This window comes from Candoia aspera, chromosome 17, assembly GCF_035149785.1.
Source record: "Candoia aspera isolate rCanAsp1 chromosome 17, rCanAsp1.hap2, whole genome shotgun sequence".
NCBI lineage: Eukaryota > Metazoa > Chordata > Lepidosauria > Squamata > Boidae > Candoia > Candoia aspera.
In genome coordinates, this window is record NC_086169.1 from 988,404 (window position 1) to 1,009,878 (window position 21,475).

A 21,475-nucleotide genomic window follows, 5' to 3' on the forward strand; every position below is an offset into this window, starting at 1 on the left:
CTGCCTGGAGTCCAGGGCGCCTTCGATCCGGCGTGGGCAGAGCCCTCCCCCTCCCCCGCAAACCCAAAGGTTATTGCTAGGAGCCCGGTTGCTTCTGTGTTGGCCCCAGTAAGCTTCCTAAGAATTAAACCCAGTTTTGCCATGTACAGTAGAAAGGAAAAAGGAGCGAGGAAGCTGGGCTGCTGCGAGGTTTCCCACCAGGGGGCGCCAGGTTGAGCTCTGGACTTTTCCTGAGGGCGCAGTAGCCTGGCCAAGCCACCAGAGGGCAGCACCTCCCCGCCCTTTGGAATTGCACTCCGGCCTTGTACTCTGCGTGTGGGCTCGTGTGTGTGGGCAGCTCCTAGCAAAGCATTAGTTGTATCGATGATTGTATCGGTCAGGGGGAGAGACGGAATTATTCACCCGTCTCCCGAGATGAAAATATTTGGCTTTGGATCCAGTGGGTGGGGGTCGCCTTGAGGATTAATCTTGTTGATAGCATCTCCACATTTTACCTGCGCTTCCTTCCTTAACCTGGTTTTGTATCGACCCTTTTTCATTTTATTTATTTATTTCATCCACAGGTATGGCCTTCCTCCACCTTGAGTGCTGTTCCTAGATGGAAATGTGAAGAATCAATTCAGTCTCTCTTTTTAAATGTTTTTAATGAGACCATGGGGACATTTTTAATGTTTTTAATTCATGTCCATGGGGACAGTTCAGCAGCTCTCTCAGCCAAGCCTCCTGTCCAGTGGCAGTCTTCCTAGGATTATGAACAGGGCCAGAACAACAGCCCAGGTCTGCAGGAAGATCCCACCATCCTTCACTGGAAACAGCGTTCCTCTGATTAATGCAGGAAATCCATGAATCTGTGGCTCACCTGGAGGAAAACCCTGATTGGCTGCTGAGGTCGCCCAGTAGCATTTCTGCCCTGAATTCCTTTCTGTGTCCCGGATGAGGCATGGCGCAAATTCCTACATGCAACAAGGGAAAACGGCTGCAAACGGGGGTGTTTCGTAAAAGAGCAGGCAGAGGCGTCCTGCAGAGCTGAGACCTGCTTGGCACTTCCCTTCCATATTGCAAACCCCTTGGGGCAGAGAACTGTGCTCCAGGGATTCCACGTGGCTGCCACGAGGAAGCAAAACAGCTTGGAGCAACCATGACGTCTGCATAGGCAGTCTTCCTGCCCTGCTCCTAGAATTCTGCAGACTGTTCCTTTAGGGAATTCCTGGGGATTTTCTGTGAATGACTGTCAAGGTTTTGACAATGCATTCTCTGGGAAAAACCTGTTTTACGGTGCAGGAAGTGGAATAGATTGCTTGGCCTCTGTTTCTTCAGCACCAACTTGCCCTGGAATGTTTCCAAACAGAGCAATGGCTCTAATTAGTTTTTAATTAATTCAGATGACTAAATAAGTCTGAAAAGAGGGAGGCGGATCACTGGGATGATTAGGGCTAAATGTGGGAGGTGTTGCCAGAAAAAGTCTGAAGGTGCTTCTAATCCAGATTGTCTGTTGTCACAGGTTTCTCCAAGCTAATCTTCTGGCAGGGCCGGTTCAAAATCGGTTGCCAGAATGAGCCCCAGGTTCAGCCAGCTGTGAGAATGCGCCATGAAGGTGGCCCGGGTTTCAGCCTTTTCTTCTGCCTGTTTTCTCTGTGTCCCTGCTTGCTTGGTGATGATGTTTTTTTTTCATGGAGACGTTAGCCTTGCAAAGGGGCTTTTAAAACAAAAAATAAAACAATAAAAATATAATCGCTTTAAAAATAAACTCAAAAAATACAAAGGAGTTTAATATACACACACACGCCTATGAGCAAAGGGTTTTTTATTTAGATGAGTCCTCTAACTATTTTCAAGATAATATAATTAGCCTCCCAGGGGCTCAGCCTTCTAAAGGTGGAGTCCAGAAAAGGTCCAAATTTCAAGCAGGGTTGAGATAGAGTTTAGCAGGGGCTGGAAGAAAAAATGCCCTCAGATGTATCCGAGGGATTGGCATCTGCAGAGCTGGGCCTATTTTTCCAAAAAGTGAGTTTCAAAAACTGGGAAAAGGCGGGGGGGGGGAGCAGTGTTGTTTTTTTCAGTGGAAAAATAATCCCCCCCCCCCCCGAAAGCTCAAGAAATCCATACCCTCAGCTTCCTAAATAGGATGGGAAACTTGCAGAGGCCGGCAGGAATCCTAGCTGGGGGGGGGGGAAATCTCTCCCCGGATTGTTTGCATTTTGTTCTGTGGATGGTTGGAAGGGTTCCTCCTGAAATCTCTTCCCGAATTTATTTTAAGTGCAGATTTGGGGAACAGGGCCCATGGGCTAGGGTGGCTTCAGACCAGGCCCAGCTGTGCCAGATGATGCTCGGAGAGGCCAGTGGGAGGGGGGGGGAGGCCCTGCTTCTGATCTTCCCTGCCTCTTTCAAAAGGAGCCGGTGCTGAAGTTTGGGACCCTGCCTGTAAACAGCTTTTCCAGCTCCTGGCCAGTCTCAGCTAACTTTCTCTGGAACCTTCTTTTGCATGACCATCCTCCTCCTCCTCCTCCTCCTGTATATGAGGATTACTCTTCCAGGGGCAGTCCAATGCGGATCTCGCCAAATGCCCCTTTTTTTACGCCTTAGGAAACCTCTCTTTTTCCTCCCCCCCAGGCTCCAACCAAACGAATAAAAGGGGAAGGGGCCTTCCGCCCCCCTCCAGGGCACAGCCCAACCCGCTCCCCCCACTTGCTGGCCCGTTGGTGAGAAGGCGCGTCAGGAGGGATGACTCAGGCGGGAGGGGGCAGCCAGATGCAAGCCCCACCCCTTGGACTCGGCCCCACCAGGCGGGGAGCGGCTCCCTCCGCCCCTCCCCACCCCGCCCCGCCCGGTCCAGCCGGGCGGCGCTCCCTCGCTCAGCGGTCGATTGCTAAGGCTTGGCCGGGAAGCGGGGCGGGCGCCGGAGAAATGGCTCTCTTGCCACGGGTTGGAGCTGTTAACCTGATCCTCGGGAGCAACGTCATTTTCCCAAGCCTTCTTTAAAAAAAAAAGTCCTCTCTCTCTCTCTGCTCCCCCCCCCCCGTTTGGCCGTATTATTTTACCGCGCTCCCCCCTCGCCTGGCAGAAGAAGGACCAAAGATCAAGGCGAGGAAGAAGCAGGAGAGCCGCGAAGCGGGAAAGCAGCGCTTCTTCGCCCGCTCCCGAGGCGCCCCGGGGGGCTCCGCCGCCGCCGCCGCCCAAGGTGAGCGCGACCCCCGGGGCCGGTCCGCGGGGCCCCCCTTCGGAGGAGGGGGGTCGCCTGCCCTGCCCTACCCTGCCCTGCCGGGCGGGCTCGCCCGCTCGCGGGGCTGGCTGCATTTGCGTTCGGAGGCGCAGGAAGCGGAGTGCGGAAGTTGCTTCACCCCTGGCAAGTTTCGGGCGCCTCCTCGCGAAAGGAGCGGGCACCGGTCGTGCCTGCCAGCCCCTCCGCCGCCTCCCCGTTCGTCTCGCTTTGAGACCCACCCCGGCCAATCCAGCCAGCCTGAATGGGCTGCCCCCGCCCAAGAGGGTGGAAATGCGCCATCGACCCCCCCCCCGGATCCCTCCCTCCCTCCCTCCCTGTCTCCCCACCGGTCTCCCCACCCACCTCGCCTTGCTTTTCGGGAGAGGGGGCTTAAGGGACCTGCCCCAGGCCCACCTTTTCAGTTCAAAGCCTGTTAGGACTTGGCGGGCCGCGAGGTCGAGCCAGCAGCCCCCCAGGCCTGGAGCGACCCCCTTTTCCGGGTTGGCCGCTGGCCGCGCGAGGCTGCCCCTCGGAAAGGGGGCGGGACTTCGGCCGCCTCTGCCCTCCTCGCCTCCCCACCGCAGTGACTAATTTTCACGTGGGGGCTGGCGCTGCACCGCCCCCTCCCCGCGTTCTCCTTCCGCTTCCTAACGTTTCCCGGATTCGCCGCTAACGAGGTAAAAACCTGCCTGCGGGTTTGCGCCGGGCAGCCTCCCCCGGGGGCGGTTTCTCCATTTCCCCTCCTCTCTATTACTGACCCCCCCTCTTCTTTACCTCCTTTGAACCCCTTTCCCCTTTGGATTGGGGAAGGCTGGCTTGGGTCGAGTAAAAGTGTTTTGGGGGGGGCGGCGAGCCACTTTCCTTTTCAGCGCGGATTGGGGGCGAGGCGCCCCGTCTTGCTTTCCGCCGAGCGGATCCTCTCCGGAGCCCGCGGCGGGCAGCGACTTTTCCCCCCTCCTCGCCAGGCTGGTAGTTATCCTGGGAGGGGATCTGCTGGGGATCGGGGGGGGATCCTATTTCCCCGCCCCGTTGCACAGGAGCAACCCGGGGGCCACACCGCGTGGCTGAAATGAGGGAAGTTTGAGGGCTGTTGGGGGCGACTTCGGACAAGCCCCTTCCTCGCGGGCCGGGCCCTTCTCCGAGGATCGGGAAACGGGCCGGGATCAGTCCGCCGCCGCCGCCGCGTTTCCACTTCCACCGCGTTCTGCGGAGGGCGGCTTAATTCCGGTTGGGAAGGGAAAAAGGGGGGGGCGACTCGCCCGAGCAAGAGCCTTCCATCTCCTTTACTCATGGAAAGAGTGAAAACTCTGCAAACGGTGCAACGCGTCTCTGCCCGGGTCTGTGTTTAGAATCTCACACTGTGGCCTGTTTTGCTCGCCCCGCCCCTTCGCTCGTTTAAATTATCCTGCCCACAATGGCTGGCTGTTCTGGTCTGTCTGTTGCTTCAAGCTGGGATCCGCCTCGGCGCCCCTTGGTGAGGTCCTCCAGCTCCTCTGCCTCCAGATGCGCGCCCGGGAATGGAGTCCCCGGCTTGGAGAAGCGGGTTTTTGCACTCCCTTTCCTGTGTGATTCCCCCCGCCGCTCAGATCCAGGAAGTGCCCAGCTTCCCCTGAGGCCTACATCCAGCGCCCGGCTTGCTCGCTCGCTTCTGCGCTGGCTTTTTGCAAAGTCCCGCCGCCTAGGCAGAGAAAAAAATCTTTTTGCCGGTCATTATGCGGCTCTCCCTCCCTCCTTGCCCCTTGTTGCGTTGAACTCTGATGGCGTTGGAAACCTCTGGCTTTAAAAGGGTGGGAAAACAAAGATCCTCGGAGTTAGGGAAAGGATAGGCAAGTCGCTGTTTGAGGCAGCAGAAAGGAAGACACCTGGGCAGAAGTAGCTCGCTCAGATCCTTGGCGTGGTTTTGAAGCACAGCATGGCTGATTGTGCCAAGGACTTCAGCATTGGCGTTTTGCTTTGGGCTTGACCAGCCAACCACCCTCCTTGATTTGGGCACCTGCAGCTCTTGTGGTCAGACCGGGAGATGGCTGATCTGTGCTGAACGAGTTGTGGGAATTGTGCGGTTCTGGGTAATTGGTTACTTGTGGTGAAGTTTTGTGGATGTTGGTTGGGAAAGGGCCTTGCTAGGACAGCTCCCACCACCTGAGATAGGCAGTTTCCAATGAGGGGGACCGCGGCATCCGAGTTGTCTCCGGTCCTGCATCCATAAAGAGCCAAACCAGCTTCTTTTTCACCACCACCTGAAGGATCATGCCACGCCAAGCAGGACGAGCGAAACCTGGCCCCTGAAGGCATGAAATGGCCACAAATTCTGCCCAGCGGCATTTTTGCCTTGCTTTTCATCCTCAAGCTGTTTGGTGATCTCTCCGCAGCCCAGCAGCCCAATTCTGGCAGAGGTCAGTGAGGCAGGATGCGGGGGCTGTGACTGCGGCACCATCAGCAGCGGCTTTCCAAGCTAGGCTGCCTCTGAATGGGGAGGTTCTATCGAACGATCGCCATTAAGCCCTGCTCAGCAAATGCCCAGGGTGGAGGCCACACTGTTGATTCCAGAATTCAGTGTTCATTTGAAAGGCCCTGCAGGTAGAAAGCAGGGACCCTGGGAATAACCGTTTGGCTCAGCGCTGTGGGATTTCTGCTTGCAGGGGGACTTTAAAAAAAAGCCTGGTTTTGTGTGCAGATTTTCCCCACCAGCTGCTGGTTGGGATTTGACGTGCAAGGCCTAAAGAAAGGGTGGGGAACCGTAGTTTACCAGGCCTCCAAATTGGGCGTAAGGAAGGGGTGGCTGTGGGTCATATTAACGCACAAAAAAAGAGGAGCCAGGCTCACTGGGGACTGAGAGATGCTTTAATTGCATCCAGCCAGGACCCTGGAGGTGTTACTCCAGCATAATCCAAACTGAAATCCATCTCCCAGCCACCTCAAATCAGCAATGTCAGATTTTTAACTTCTTAACTTCACCTGACCCAAAGGCCAACATTCCCTGGAAATGCCACCTTCTGCATTACTGGCAGCAGCGGAGATTCGAACTTGGCTCCACATCTCCCATTTGGAGGGTGTGGCCAGCTCCCTTGGGAAATCTTTCCAGTCCGAAGCGCCGGACCTGATGTTTTCATTTAAGCTAAACCTTGCAGGTCTTCAAGCCTTTTTGCTGCGATGCTGGTTCTAAGAATCAAAGCCCGGCACCCCTTTTATTTTACTTTTGCTTTGGCACCTGCTCTGTTGTCAAAAACCAGCCCCCGGGTGGGGCCACGTTTTGAGAACTTCTAATGCTCCAAAATGTTGGAGCCAGCAAAGCACCAGGCCCTTATCTCAGAGCCTTTAGCTCCCGTTCCCAACAGCTAAAAATAGCTGGAACAGGGGAGCTGAGCAGAGATCTGCTCCGAGGTGCCCTTGCCATGAACCACAGATGCAGACTCTCAGAAGGATCACCCGCCTGGCCTCCGCGTAGGACTGTCCCTCACAATGGCTAAGATGGGTGCCTTGGTATCTGGCGGAAGAACGATCGTGCCAGTCTCCCTTGGCAGAGAGAGGCTTGTGGGTGCCCTTAGCTTCAGGGTGCTGGGCGCTTGGCAAGGAGGATCTGGTGAATTCTTGGCGTTTCATAAATGGCTGATTCTCCGTGGGAAAGCATCACAAGGTTCTTTGCAACAGCACATGGAGGGCTGGGCTGGGCACAATTTTCTTTGGGTCCCTGGTAAGGCCCGGTTATTTAACAACAGCCTGCCCCAACCAGGTGTCTGCTGAGCAGGTTGGATTACAATTCCCACACTTCTCTTCATCTGCCGGGTTGGGAAAGGCCAACCCACTCAGCCACGCTTGCCTTCACACAGCCATTGACTGCTCAGGTGCGGGCTGTGTGGGCCTCTCCTGTCAGCCTGGTGGATGGTTGGGTAAATCCATTAATTTGATCCACAGGTTAAACCTGTTGACTGAAAGTGGCCGGACATGCAGTATCCTGCCCGGGTCCTGAGGACGACGGGCTTGTGGTCTTCCTGAGCCGGGGGAAATGCGGGCTTTAGCGATCCAACCTCACTGGGGGTGCCCAGCCTCTTCCAAGGGTGGACAAATTTGGGGAGAATGCAAGACTCTAGAGCAGTGCTGGCTGGGGAATTCTGGGAGTTGAAGTCCCCCCATCTGAAAGTCACCAAGGTTGAGAAACACTGCTCTAATGGCTACAACCAAGTCTCAACATTCTGTTTTCACTCCAAGGGCCTGGCTGCAGCCTCATGACATTTGGTGCCCCTTGTCTTCCCAGCCTTCTGCTTTCCTCTGGCATGAAAGGCTGGGGGTGGGTGGGGGGAGCCCTTAGTCAATTGCAGCACCAGCCCCTACAGTCGGGAAAGTCTTTCTCACTGGCTGCACCCCAGCTAAAAACAACCCCAGCCAGAAGAAGACAGAAAGAGACCCTCCCTGGGCAGCTGCTCCGTCCGGTGTTTCTAGGTGTTGATTCTGAAGCCAGGATGCCAAGGAGACCAGCCTGGGTGTGCTGGCCAAGCTCCTTCCCTTGAGCCTCACCCCAGATCTGTTGGAACTTTCCAAGCTGATGGGCCTTTGCCGGCCAGCGGAAAGTACCAGAGATTGCTCAGGCCACAGAGGGGGCGGGCGGCGATAGGGGTGGGAGGCCTCCCCTCCCCTCCCCTGAGGTTGGACTGATAGTGCGGTTGTGTCAGACAGTTGTTCCTGGCTGGCTGGGCTGTTGAGAGCGGCTGGACTCCAGTTCCTGCCTGGCATTCCCCGGGTGGAGCCCACACCGGCTGGATTGGAAGCGGAGCAGTATCCGGACACCCACAGCTGCTGGTCGGAGTTTCTTCCTCCCTGGGTGAGAGCCAGCTCCAGGGTCCGGGAGTACTTGGGCACCCTGCGTGCTCCACTCCGAGGTGCTTCCTGGCTGGATTTAGCCTGAAAGTTGAGCAGCAGGATTTGGCTCGAGGTGAGGAGGGGTAGAGAAGAGGAAAAGGGTGGTTTTCCTCCCGTTTCCCCCCTCCCCACTTTATTTTATTTATTTTATTTTTATTTATTTTTCAAATTTCTATCACTGCCCATCTCTCCCGAAAAGGGGACTCTGGGCGGTTACAGTTTGCATTGAGCCCCAAATCCAGGGCCCACCGTGGGTCTCTGAGCACACCCCAATGCTTTTGAATGCCAGCCCGGAAATCCCGTTTTTCCTCGGCCTGGACTGCTTTGCAGCCGAATCTCTTTGTGCGGGGACCTGGCATTCGCAGAATAACCACACTTGCCACTCCTGGAACCAAAACGGTCCTTCCCTCAAGGGGTGGTGGTTTACCTGGGAAGCCTGGCCTGTAATCTCCGACAATTGGGGTTTTTTGTGATTTTGGGTTGGATGGAAAAGGAAGGCCTCTTCCCGCTAAGGGGTGCTGTGCTCCTGTCTTCTCTGAAACAGCTGCCTGGGGAGAGGAAACTTTTTTCTAATTAATCCCAAGCTTTGTTGGGAATGGGTCTCTCACTCTCCCACTCGCTCTCTCTGGTTGGGAATTATAGTTATTGTAGTCTCAACATGCCTGAAGGGTGCCACGGGGGAGTAGTGAATTTTTAGGAAGCTGTTTTCTGTGCAATCTCAGTTCAGAGGACAAGAGTGGATTGGCCCCAGACGGGGCATGAAGGATGGCGTCTGTTCCTCCATTTGTTTTTCTGTTTTTTTTTTCCTCCCACTTGCTCGAAAGCCCTGGACTGGCTGGATTGCTTCGGTGTGAAGCAGAAACGGTGCAAACACGCCTCTACCTGAGCCAGGTCTTGGGAAGGCGAGACGGGGGGATTTTTGCCTTCCTCAGGAGAGCTTTTCCACGTCTCCAAAATCATTTTTCTAAAAAAGTTCCTTTTTCTTTCCGGCCCAAGAGAGTTAAATGGGGATTCTTATTTTGCAAGTTTCTTTCCAACACGCAGGGCCGTTCCCAACAAATGGGCGTTGCTTGTTCCCTGACACTTGGAGGCCTTCACAACTAACTGAGCTCTCCGTGAATTTTTGTGCTTGCTCGATTCTTTGTTTCGGTTCAGCTCCCTCCAGTTGCAAAATCCTTTGTTTCTGGTGTTACTGAGGAATCGCCATCTCCCCATCTCTTTGCGGTTACAGTGCGCAAGCATCAACGTGGCTAGTAGCTGGCATTCGGGCAAGGGCATCATTGGTAGCCCAGGACTGATAAAAGAGGGCCAAGACAGAAGCTGCTGGCAGATTTTTCCAGTGGCAGGGAGTTCCAAAGGCAAGGAGCCACACCTAGTTGGGTAAGGCTTCAGAGACCAAGACTAACAATTTTGAGTTAGGTAAAGAAATCAGTTGATCTGGAGTATATTTTTATATTGGCACAATCGCTAATTCTCAGAGAGTGACTGCCGGTGGGTAAAATCACCTCTGGGGTGGTTGGTCAGAGACAGCGTCGAGGGTTCAGTAATACGTCCCACCCTACGTTGCTTTTGATGGTTTCAAAGCTGCATCTTGATCTTTGCCAAAATCAAAGGATGGGCGAGTTTAAAGTAGGCAATTTTTGATCATCTCTTTCCCTCCTGAATACTCTTATGGAAACCTGTGGAGCATCCCTGGAAATTTTCAGCTCTGACCGCAATTTTTTTCTTTCCTCTCTTTTTGCGCCTGAGATTCCACCTGCCTGTTCTTTCCGGAATCCCTCCTCATAAGGGCTAGGAACTTGTCTCCAAGGCAGGAACGCCAAAATTTCTTAGGAGCATTTTGACAAGCCCTGTGTTAACCTGGGTTCGCTTGCCCATTGTTTATGGGACATTTCTATCGGCCATGGGTCACTCTGGAGTCAGGCGGCACCAAATAGAATAAAATAAATAATATTGTGGAGGCCTTAGTGCTCTCTGAGCTTGGTGGTTTGTTAGCGGACATTTCATTACCCAGCTTGGTAACATCATCAGCATCAGTTTCAGCGTCAAATCAATATTCAATGAGACGGGCGGCTATTGACTTCAGGCTTGCTTTGAACCATTGATAAAAGACAGTAGGACAATAATATATAGCTTGCTCCTTATCGAAAGTGGGAAAGCGGGGTTCTTAACCTCTTTGGATTCTAAAATGAGAAGGAAGAAACTGGAGGGACAACTGATATTTTGTGCCAGCAGATATCTGGGCCTGGAACAGCTTTGAGATTTAATTTTCAACGTTCATGTTGCTGCTTGCGAGTTCGAGATGCGCCTCTCTGGGTTTGAGGCGGGTAGGGGTGAAGAAACCCACAGACCCGCCCTGCTTTGGGAAGCCCTGTTCAGCTTGGGGGTCTTGGGGTGGCCATCCGCTTCTGCAGAAGGGGTGGGGGAGAGGGAATAAGGCTGCAAACTGAACTTGGCTCCCGCCTGTGTCCTGAAAGCACCTGGGGGTTCACAAACCGGGGTTCAAACTTCGGCAAAGAATGCGAGTCGCTCTCAACTGGGGGGGGCAGAACGCCTCCTCCCCATTGGCCACGGCAAGTGGCGTCCAAGCCTCTGGATGTCCTGCCGGGCTAGCGAATAAATTGAAGGATTGTATTGTTTGCACAATAATGCATTGTAAGGATTGTATTATCCGCGCAATCCACGCTGCTGTGAATGAACCGGAGCTGAGATTCTGTCTGATCTGCCAAGTCTCTGCAAGGTTGGTGCCCCCATCAATCATGGCTCACTTCTCCTTCTTTTAATCCTCCCACGGGCTGAGCTCTGAATTGGCTGGATAGTCCAGGTTTTTTCCCCCCGTCTTCCAGGTCGCCTGAAACACCTCAAACTTCGGCAGTGGAATTTCGCATCTAAAGTGCCCCAAATACCGTCTGGCCTTGGGGCTGTCCAGCAAACCTTTTAATTCCTTTTCAGCCTTGCACGTGTTCAGATTGATTTTAAAAGCTGCAGATGAAACCACTTAGCTGGAATATGCTGGAGGGTTTTTTCCCCCCTGATGTTTCCCCTATTACGGAAATGACATCGGGCAAAAGTCTGTAAGACGAGAGGGTCTTTTTCATCAGGATCCCTAAACTGTGGGATATTCCTATCTCCAGAAGTGACTTATGGATGTTTTTTCCCCCACATCAGCTGAAATGTGTTTGTTCTTCCATTTCCAATCAGGGCCCCTCAGCTTAAAAAGTGCACCTTTAAGCAAGTGTGTCTTTTTCTGTCTTTTATTTTAGCTTTTCACTGTCCTTCATGGTTTTATGGCTGTGATCTGGAGCTCCGCCTCTCCTAAACAAATTGGGGTGATGGGGGAAAAAGGGGGGAGAGAAGTTACATTAAATGCCTAGACAAGTTTGGTGTCCCATTTGGGTTGGGGGGCATAGCCAAAAGGACAGTTTCTTGGAAACTGAGAGAAACATTGTCCTGCTGTTATTAAGCAGTGCATTCAAGCTACAACCTTGTTACCTAGTTTGGGAAAGTCTCAAATTCTCAAATTTTAATTTTATAATTTTTACTAATTTTTTATTTTATTTTAACTAAAATTTCCACTTAACACAACATTCTAACAATGAGAAGACGAAGGGGTGTGTTTTGATGTGGCGCAGGTGGAAGGCCTGAATTAAGGCCTGAATTCACTTTAGACAGATACCGGTGGAAATGATCTGGATCTTTTGTCTCTCTTCTTTTTCTTGTTAATTGGGCGTTTTCCCCCACTCTCTTTTCTTGCCTTCAGGTTATTTTAATCACCAAGTTATATTTAGGCTTTTTTTCTTCGCTGTATAACCACTACCGTGTGTATGTGTGTGTAGCTGTGTTACTGGTTGTGTTACAGTTGATTGCTTTTCTATCTATATATTTCCCTATTAGATTTGGGTTTGTCTCTTTCCTTCATGAGCAGCTGAAAGGTGTTTTATTTGCCTGTTTTACTATCTGTACCAGTATGTCTCAACCTCAGCCGCTTTAAGCTGTGTGGACTTCAACTCCCAGAATTCCCCAGCCAGCGCATGCTGGCTGGGGAATTCTGGGAATTGAATTCCACACTGCTTAAAGCGGCTGAGGTTGAGAACTACTGATCTATCCTGCATCTTCCATAAAATAGCTTAAAACAGCACTAACCACAGCTTGTCCCATTCCTTCACCCTTTAAAAAAGTTTCTTCCTTTTTTAATAGTGAAATATATAGATAAAACAGCAAACATTTTTGAAGCTTGAAATGGGTTGCGGCAGGGGGGCACCCACCTTTCTGGAAATAAATGAAAGGAACCTCATCAGAAAGAGCAATTGCCAGCTGCTGAAGTCATTTAAAACAAGGAGGAAGCAATCTGCCTGTGACGCAAAATAAAGAAATTTAGAAGACAGGGTTGAGCCCCGGTACTGCATTCTGTGGCAATCTTTTAATCCCTTAAAAAAAATTTTTTTAAAAAAAGGCTTTCTCCCATTTTGGCAGACAGTCTGGGCAAAGATCAGGTGGGGAATGCTTGGTGTGGGTGTGCCTGGTTCAATTTGCTGGTCCCCCTTCCTGCGAAAGGTGAGGGAGGTGCCCTGTCCTTGCACCAGGGGAGAGTCAGAGAAGCAGGCTGATGCTGGCCGGAGCAGAGTCCAGGGCCCACACCTTTGCCTATCACATGGAAGAGAAGGTTTAGCAGCCGTGTCTGGATGAAGCTGCCAGGGCACTGATGTTTGTTTCCCTCTTCCGTCCACGTGTTTGGGCAGTAGTGCAAAAAAGTAAGCAGTCCAGTCAAACCCCAGCAGTGTGGGGTTGTTTGCACTTCTCCTAAAGGCCTGGCATCTCCTGGTGGTCTCCCATCCAAGGACACACTAGGCTCAACCCTGCTTTCCAGAAGGTCTCCTGCCTGAAAATGTTGCCTCAGTATAAGGGGAAGTTTAATTTTGAGTGGAATTCGGCTGCTGGTGATTTCAGGGACCCACCCCTCCCTCCTCCACAGTCCTGCAATATCTTGGGGACTCCTGTTCAGATATGAATTAGCCCGATTTTTTAGTGCAATTACATTCCTTTTTTTTTTTTTTTTGCCATCTGGGTTTTAAAGAACTAGGCTGGCTTAAAGGATATAAAGCAAGCTGGGAGTCTTCATAAGAATTGAGAAGGGGAACTGTTGAAAGACAAGCAGGTTGCTGGGGTGGGGGGAATGTCTTGACTCACTTTGTATTGGAATAACAGAGTTCACCATAATATAAACATTTTTCCCCCTTTGATACATTTTTAAAGCGTGTTTAGCTGTGCAACATTTGTTAGCATGCAAGGAGATACAACGTGTAGCTTAAAAATAAATAAATGGATGGATGAAACGTAGTATCCAGAGCAGCCTTGGCAAAATGGTCGCTAATGTCTGTATCCCACTTCGTCTTAGATGTAATGGAAGTTAAAAAGATCAAATTATTAAAATCATTGGAGGTGCCAATTATTATCGAACTGGGCTTGGATCAGGGAGACTTCACAGACACAGCTGTGTCAATCCCCATGAGACAATTCAGGTGTGGGTGGCTTTCGGGGATCTCCTGGTGGTCTCCTATCCAGACATTAGCCTCAGGGATTGAAAAGCTCCTTCTCCAAGACGCCCCCCCATCCCTGTGACACAGCAGGGGGCATGACCAGGGGCTTTGTGGCCATGGCAGCCTTCAGGCGGGCACGGGCATCACAAGGGCATGATTGCTCCTGCTGTGCCTTTAAACAACGGTGCTTTCACAGGTAGCGGGGCGCCCCACCCTTTCTCCCATCCCTTTGATGTATAATGGCTGCCCGGGGCATGCATTCAGAGTTCAGGGCCTGGCTTTGATTTTTTTGCCCCTTGCCCAGAGCAACGGCATGTCCCAGCCTTTCCTGGCCACCAGGGCAGCCAAGGAGTGCGGTCGAGCCTGGGGGGGGGGGCAAATGGGCCGGCTGGCTTCCTCCCTTCGCCCTCTGGCCATCGCCCATGTTTACTGGGGCTTGTTTTGACTCTGCAGGATGTTTCAGATGTTGTATGACTACTTCTGGTGGGACCGGCTCTGGTTGCCATCCAACATGACCTGGGCTGACTTGGAGGATGGGGAAGACCAAGTCTACAGCAAAACTGCACACCTCTACTTCACCATCCCTCTGGGGTTTGTCTTCCTCATCATTAGGCACTTCTTTGAAATGTGAGTATCCCTGGACTGCAGGAGGGATTTTTCCCTCTCCAGGCTTCAGGGCAAGTCCCCCCCGTGCCCCCCCCCCTGCTGCCTCAGGTTGGGGGTAAAAAAGGCACGTGTGGCAGGGTCGTACCAGGGCATTTTGCAAAGCAATAATCCCATTTTCTGAGAACGAGGGAGGTCCGTTCCATCTCTTCCTTCCGCTCCCCAGTCAGGGCTGCTGGTGCTGCCAGGTGGGGGGGATCCAAAAGGCATAAATATCTCCCACAAATGTTCTGTGCGTCCCCACTGCCAGCGAGGGCGAGAGAGGTGTGTCCAGCCTCCTGCTGGGCTTTTCGAAGATGCAGGAAAGAGTGTGAATGGTGTCTCTGACGTGGGAGATCCACTGTGAAAAGATTCTGCCCCTGCCTGAGAGCCAAGTGGAATAAAAGGCCTTGGACGGTTTGGACCCTGGTGGGACAGGGCTGAGATGACATTGCGCCGAATCCTCTCCTCCTTTGCTTCCGTGGGCCAAAAATTTCATTGCTTGGCAGCCCCTTAACTCTCATCCAGAGCTCTGTTTGGGGCCCCGGGAGGGTTGTGAAAGGGGAAAGGGCGTTTCTCTGCGACTCTTTCAAATGTTACTAGAAAAAGCAGCTTTTCTTCCCTATCCTCATCCTACAACTGGGAAACTCCTCCCAAATCTAGTTTTATCTTGCTTTTCTGCAGTTTCCACCCGCAATTTCAAATCCTGCCCTCTGGCAGAGTATTTTGAGTTGCAGAGGTACCAATCAACTTTTTTAGGAACATAACAGCCATGGTTCCACAAGGGGATTTGCTAACCTGAATAAATGAAGTCCCACCCCCACACACATACATACCCCAAATCCTTGGAAATATCTATCCCCCCCCCCTTTTGCCTTAACATCTCAATTTAAGAGTGGTCTGATTTCAAGCGCTTGCTGCTTGATCAAGTAAAGAGAGAGATGTGTGGTTAGTCTTAATCTAGTTGTTGTTGTTGTTTTGTCTAAATGGAGCCCCTACCCAGTTTAATGTGTTGTGCAGATGCAGAAAACTGGGACCATTTGATCTGGGAACTGGAGTGTGAGGATACCCTGTGAATGCAGCTGTTGTTTAGTGTGTAGCCATTGCCAGGATGGTTTGGCTCAGCCACATGGTGTGACTTCAGTGTCCACCTTGCAGGGTTTTGCTGAGATGCAGCGTCACAGCTCTATGTTCTCTTGACAATGCAGCTTGGCTCACTTGCTGGAGCTGTCTCATGGGGATTAACATCTCCTGGAATGCAATTGTATTAACTCTGAATTCTTGCGATAGCATTTAAATGATCAGAGTGTTTTGTCAGAGGGTGTCAAAGTATTTTTTCCCAACAAACCTGTAGAGCAGAATGTTGCAAAAACTGAGGAGGAAGGGCGGGGGGAAGGGGTTATTTACAACTTACAGTGCAAAGACTGTAACAGCCGCTATGTAGGCAGGCAGAAAACTAGCAGAGCACATCCATGAACACCCACTGGCAGCCAGAAGACACGATGAGAACTCCTTAATCTCACAACACATGGACAGACTCAACCATAGTTTCAAGTGGGAAACGGTGAGCATCCTAAACCCAGCCAAATCCAAAAACGCCAGAGAATTCCTGGAAGCCTGGCACTCAGACCAAGCAGCCATCAACAGACACATTGAGGCGAACAACATTTACACACCATTCAAAAGAGACAAGAGAAAAGCCAAAAGACCAGGACACTCCCTTGCCAGCAATCGACACCCAGATATGCAAAAATCAGCACTAGGATCAACACCAGATGAACCAGCAAACAGCACAATACGCCCCAATCAAGGAACTATCAACTCAGGCAATCAACCAAGCAGCGAACAACAGCCCAATCAAGGAACTCCCAAGGAGAGAGCAACACCCCCACCAACACAAGCAGGGCAAGCCACGGTCTATAAACTGAGAGCAAGGCCCACTCCCTTTTTGCACTGAAAATGTTGCCGAGTCTGGCAATGAAACGTCTGCAAGAAAACAACAAGACTCAGAGGGCTCCAAGGACTCCACAGGGGGAAGAATTATACTGCCAGAGCAAAATTTTAAAAGGGAGAAAGATTCCTGTTTCTAAGGAAGGGAGGAAAACCAGGCCCAAAACAGGTGCCAGGCATTTCTCTGAACATTTTATAGGTCCTGATGTTCAAGTCCCTTGTTTGGGGTGTAACACAGATACTGAATAAGGATGAGATCAGCAGGAAGCAGGAGAATTAGACAAGAGAGCCAGCAAGTTGAGAGCACGGATGGAATTTAAGGCCCCCAAAACTGCAGGCTTTTTTTTTTTTTTAAAGGGAGGGGAAAGAAAAGTACTTTTGTGATGGGGCAATCAAAGGTGATACAGCCGCATTCCAGGGAGCAGACAGCCAGCTATTTGCAAAGCATTTATGCAATAAACTCTGGGAAAGGAAAGGTGGGGGCCAAAGTAAATAATCCAAGGCATGTAGATTTGAAAAGGTGTTTCAAAAATCTCCCTCGCAACGTCGCTGAGAGGCCGAGGCGTTTGCCACTTGGAACCTTGGCAAAAGCCAAGAAGCTTTCTCCGCAGCTTCTCCGCCTGGCTCAGCCCTCCTGCTTGGGGTGGGTCAGCCCCACGGATTCCGGCCCTCGAGGGGACCTGATTTGCTCTGCAAAGAGGCAGTGATAAGGGCAGAGCTGTCAGCAGAGCACCTTTAAAAGGCCAGGTGCTTCTGCCTGGGAGATGCCCAAAATTATGATGGCAAAGCCTGCTTTCCCCCTCTGAGGTATTTCTACCCCAAATCGGATTTTGGCCAAGGGGAACACAGGAGGCTGCACTCGGGAGGGAGTGTGGGGCTGCGAGGAGAGGGGCCTAACTCCCAAAGATTGATCCACCAGTGCAGTGGAGAGAAGTGTGCCAATTCTTGGGGCAGCGATGCCTCTGTGCCAGGCTGTGGGAGGCATGCAGCAACCCTGACGAGGGCATGACTTGCATTCCATGGGGGTAAAGCGAAGGGCGGGCATATCTGAGCATAGGAGAGCTTGGGAGGGGCCGGGGTGAGAAGCGAGGAAGACTGGCATCAGGGTGAGCCCAGCTGCAGCTCCATAAGGGAGGCTTTGTGCCCTGCCCTGCTGGGAGAAGCAGGAATCCAGGTTATGCCAGCCGGGGTGAGAAAGGGGTTAGCGTGGCAAAGTGCCAGGATGCAAGAGCTCTTGGATGTGATGGCCCGCAGCCTCCCCCACACTTCCCCAGAAGCATCCTTCTCTGAGGATGAAGGGCACAGACCAAGCTTTGTTGCAAAGGCAAGCAGTGGTAGCTGCCGGAACGGAGGGGGAAGACGGTGGAAGTGCCCCGATGCTAAACTGGCACCCGCAACTGGGTGAGAACTACAGTGCCCCAAAGCCATGCATGCACGTGTGCGCACACACACACACCCCCTTTGGAATTGGGGAACATTGCCAATCCCAACACCTTTGCCCAAAGCAAGGCGTTGGTGAAAAGCCTGGGAATCTTTCGGAAACCCCAAAAGATTCTGTATAACGAGACAGGCCACCCAGGGCTTTCTTGATGACTACAGCTCCCATCATCCCTTGCCAATTGGTCTGCAGCCTGAAGGTAATAAGAGTTGGACTCAGAACCTCTGGAGAGCTGCAGCTTTGGGTGGGGATTCTAGACCCCCCCCCCATTTCAGGAAAGCAATTTTTTCAAGGATTACCAGCTTTTTAAACACTCAGCACCTTGCTATGTCTGAGGCCTCAGTTGAACTGAATGGGATTCAGTCTCCCAAGAGGTATGAAATCCGGAGACCTTGGAAAAAGAGAGCAAACCCCCCCCCCAGTGGTATCCCTTTCATGGGGAGGCAAATATTGGCTCTGGAAAAGCATCCACAAGGAAGCAAACTTAGTGTGTAGCGTTGATGCGTGTTTTGTTTTCTGGAAGGCTTGAGTGAAAATAATCCAGCTGCATGATTCCAAATCTGGCAACCTGGAACAGTCTGATCCAGCTGTGGAGACGATACCTCTGTGCCAAGATCTTTGTGGATCATTTGCAGGGCACGAGGTACAGATTGTGAAGGAGCCGGCAAAAGGAACAGGTGGCTACCAACTTCATCATTTGGAAGGGGGGCTTTTAAAAAGTCCTCTGCCCGCTTTGGGGGGAAGCGGTTGGCATAACGAGACCAAAAGGAACTTTGTGCCAACAATGCTTTAAATGTCTGGCTTGTGATCCAGCAAGCATGAACTCCAGGCTGTGAGTTATTCTCCATATTTTAATGATGCCGTTATTCTTGCCAGCTAGTTAGGGCGATTAATTGTGCTTCTGATAAATGGAGATCTTTACTGTGCAGGTGAGGACACTGTTTAATCTTTTCTTCATAGGATTTTTAAATGTACAGCTAAGAAGCAAGCGTCACCCAACAGCTGTCGTTTCAGGAACACAAGTGTGTGCAACGCAGAGCTTGATAGGCAAAAATAGTGACTTCTGTACTAATTTTTCAGATTACAGGATCCCTAAAAAAATTTCAGGTCAGCTTTTTAGCGCCACCTAGCGGGAACCGTTCGTGCAGCGGGCCTGGAGTTCCTTCAAGGATTTTAGGAAAGCTCTTCTCAGCTTAGGAATGCTATTCACACTTTCTACGGCAACGTTTTCCCCAGGCTGCAGTTGGAGAATCTTCTGCCTGCGTTGGCTGCGCTTAAAACCGACTGGGCTCCAATAGAAAGAAGAACTGAAAAAAAATTATTACGGAGGATTTGAATGTGTGTATTAAAAGTTTGTTGATGAAACGCTGTATGATTCCTCCCCCCACCCTTTTGAATGGATCATATTAATACTGTTAATTTGCAAGGGAAAGTGAGCCTCTGCTCTGCCGTCTTGGATCTTCTCCCTCCCTCCCTCCCTCCGTTCCTTCCTCCCCTGCCCCTTCCTTCCTTCCTTCCTTCCTTCCTTCCTTCCTTCCTTCCTTCTCCCTCCCTCCCTCCCTCCCTCCCTCCCTCCCATCCATCTTCCTTCCTTCCTTCCTTCCTTCCTTCCTTCCTTCCTTCCTTCCTTCCTTCCTTCCTTCCTTCCCATCCTTCTCCCTCCCTCCCATCCATCTTTCTTTATTCCCTCCCTTCCTTCCTTCCTTCCTTCCTTCCTTCCTTCCTTCCTTCCTTCCTTCCTTCCTTCCTTCCTTCCTTCCTTCCTTCCCATCCTTCTCCCTCCCTCCCTCCCATCCATCTTTCTTTATTCCCTTCCTTCCTTCCTTCCTTCCTTCCTTCCTTCCTTCCTTCCTCCCTCCCTCCCTCCCTCCCTCCCTTCCTTCCTTCCTTCCTTCCTTCCTTCCTTTTTTTCTTGTTAAACTGCCCAGAGTCCCCCTTTTTCGGGGGGGAGATGGGCGGTGATAGAAATTCGAATAATAAATGAACGAATATCTCTCCTTTCTTCCACTGCTTTTTTTGTTCTTCAGCTACATAGCCACTCCGCTGGCTAGACTTTTGAACGTCAAGGAAAAAAACCGATTAAAAGCCACGCCAAATCCAGCGCTAGAGAAGTTCTATTCTTCTTCCTGCAAGCATCCCAAGAAGGTAATTTCGCAAATGTGGCATTTGCGCGGGAAAGTTCCCGAGTTCGGCCCGCTGGCTCTGCGGATGGAGCCGAGACAACTGTCAGTTTGGGAATGGTTGGATAGGACGCAAATGGAGGCGTTGCCTAAAGCCAGCGAGAAAACTCGGCGGGGGGGAGGGATCTGCTGAAACACACTACAGATTTTGTAGTGAGGTCGCTAAAACAGCCAAGTGAGTTGGATCAATTTGGCAAAATCCACCACCGCGGGACAGCTGGGGCCAGAAAGGGGGTCTTCCAAGCCAAGGATGTGCAACAGTTTCTTTAGATTTGAAATGCGCCACTTTTTTTTCCTTTTTCCAAAGAAAGGGGAACCCCACACAGAGTAATCTAGCAGCTCAAGGGATCAGCAAAGTTAAATCCTGGTTTGGCCTTCCAGCTTCTGAAACTTTTCCTGCTGGAAGGGCTGGCTAATCCCTGCCTGTGCAGCCCCCCACCCTGATCGTCCTCCCACCTCTTCTTTCTCCCCGCAGGCTGATATTGAGGCGCTGTCTAAAAAAAATGGCTGCACCCCGCGGCAGGTGGAGCGCTGGTTTCGGCGGCGGCGGAACCAGGACCGACCCAGTTTGCTCAAGAAATTCCGGGAGGCCAGGTAGATATGCCCCACGCCCCTGAACGACCAGCCCTTCCTCTCCAGAAATTCCATGGAGGGGGGTTAGCAACTGCAGCCCGTGGGCCAATCCTTCCCAGCATATTGCCTAATTTGCATCTCTTCTAAAATCTGCTACGGAGCTAGTAATATGTACATTAGAAAGACGGAAAATGGGTTCTCCAAAAAATGGGCCCCCTGCACCAGGTTTTACAGCATCTGAGCAGTGGTGTATGCTTTGCTTGATGAAAGAGCTCTCCTGAGCACATATAGAAAACTATGGTCAGAAAACAGTGGTGCGTTCCCCCCTGACATGCTTGTTTTCTAGGAGCAGGGACTTAGGCACAATTTTTCTGCTGGAAAGCCTTCTAGATGCGGAGGGTTTTGTTTTCAGGATCCTTTTTCCTCCTAATCTCCAGATGCTGATTTATTTTTAAATGATGCCTAAATTGGGTGTGCTCATCATATATAGAGGAAAGGATGCTGCACAGAGAGGGGAGATGTCAAGAAGGTCAGAGTTTGCAAAAGGGAGAAAAAGAGAATGAAATGGGACCGAGTTGGCAAGGATGCTACAAGGCTGGCTGTGGGAAGGAGGGGAAACAGAAAATTGGGGGTCCTGGGTGGCCAGCTAGGAGATGGCACACTAGCATTTATTTTTAAAAAATAATTTGACAATTCTGCCAAGCGCTGATGATAAAATGAGAATTTGACCAACCCCTTGATCAATTTGGAACAGGTAAAAACTTGAAAGACGGTTATATGTGTGTGGAGCAGACTGAGGCCCCAAACAGGCCAGAGAGATGCACTCTGCACGCGGCCTGGGGCAGTCTTGACGTGCTTGGTGCACTCTTTTTTGAATCTGCTCAGAGGGGGAAAAAAAAACAACCCACACACTTTGTGCTTCCTTTTTTCAGTTGGAGATTCACCTTTTACCTTGTTGCTTTCATTGCTGGCATGGCTGTGATAGTGGATGTGAGTACCGTTTCCTCCTCCCCAAAATTTTCCTTAATTTATTACACTCTCGGTGACTCTCTCCTCCTCTTCGGGGTCTTCTTTCTAACAAGCTTGTCTCTTTGCGGGGGGG

General features: G+C 51.4%; 1 protein-coding gene and 1 long non-coding RNA gene across 4 annotated transcripts in view; one reads left to right on the forward strand and one right to left on the reverse strand.

Annotated features, from left to right (window-relative positions):
• CERS2 (ceramide synthase 2) overlaps positions 1–21,475 on the forward strand; it is an 83,996-nt gene that overhangs the window by 57,021 nt on the left and 5,500 nt on the right. Inside the window, exons 1-5 of one of the 3 annotated variants that reach the window (XM_063317137.1) lie at positions 2,863–3,178; positions 14,044–14,217; positions 19,648–19,765; positions 20,276–20,394; positions 21,306–21,363. In XM_063317137.1, coding sequence (XP_063173207.1) covers positions 14,045–14,217; positions 19,648–19,765; positions 20,276–20,394; positions 21,306–21,363 — 468 coding nt within the window. In that variant the 5' untranslated portion in view covers positions 2,863–3,178; position 14,044. Of the gene's footprint in view, positions 1–2,862; positions 3,179–3,774; positions 3,877–14,043; positions 14,218–19,647; positions 19,766–20,275; positions 20,395–21,305; positions 21,364–21,475 lie in introns of those variants that run through there. The other 2 variants (XM_063317138.1, XM_063317139.1) reach the window with 2 other exon arrangements.
• Positions 630–3,697, reverse strand: LOC134506796 (uncharacterized). Its single transcript, XR_010068830.1, has 2 exons — positions 3,614–3,697; positions 630–1,696 (listed from the first exon to the last, which is right to left on the reverse strand). It is a non-coding gene; the product is annotated as an uncharacterized LOC134506796 (long non-coding RNA).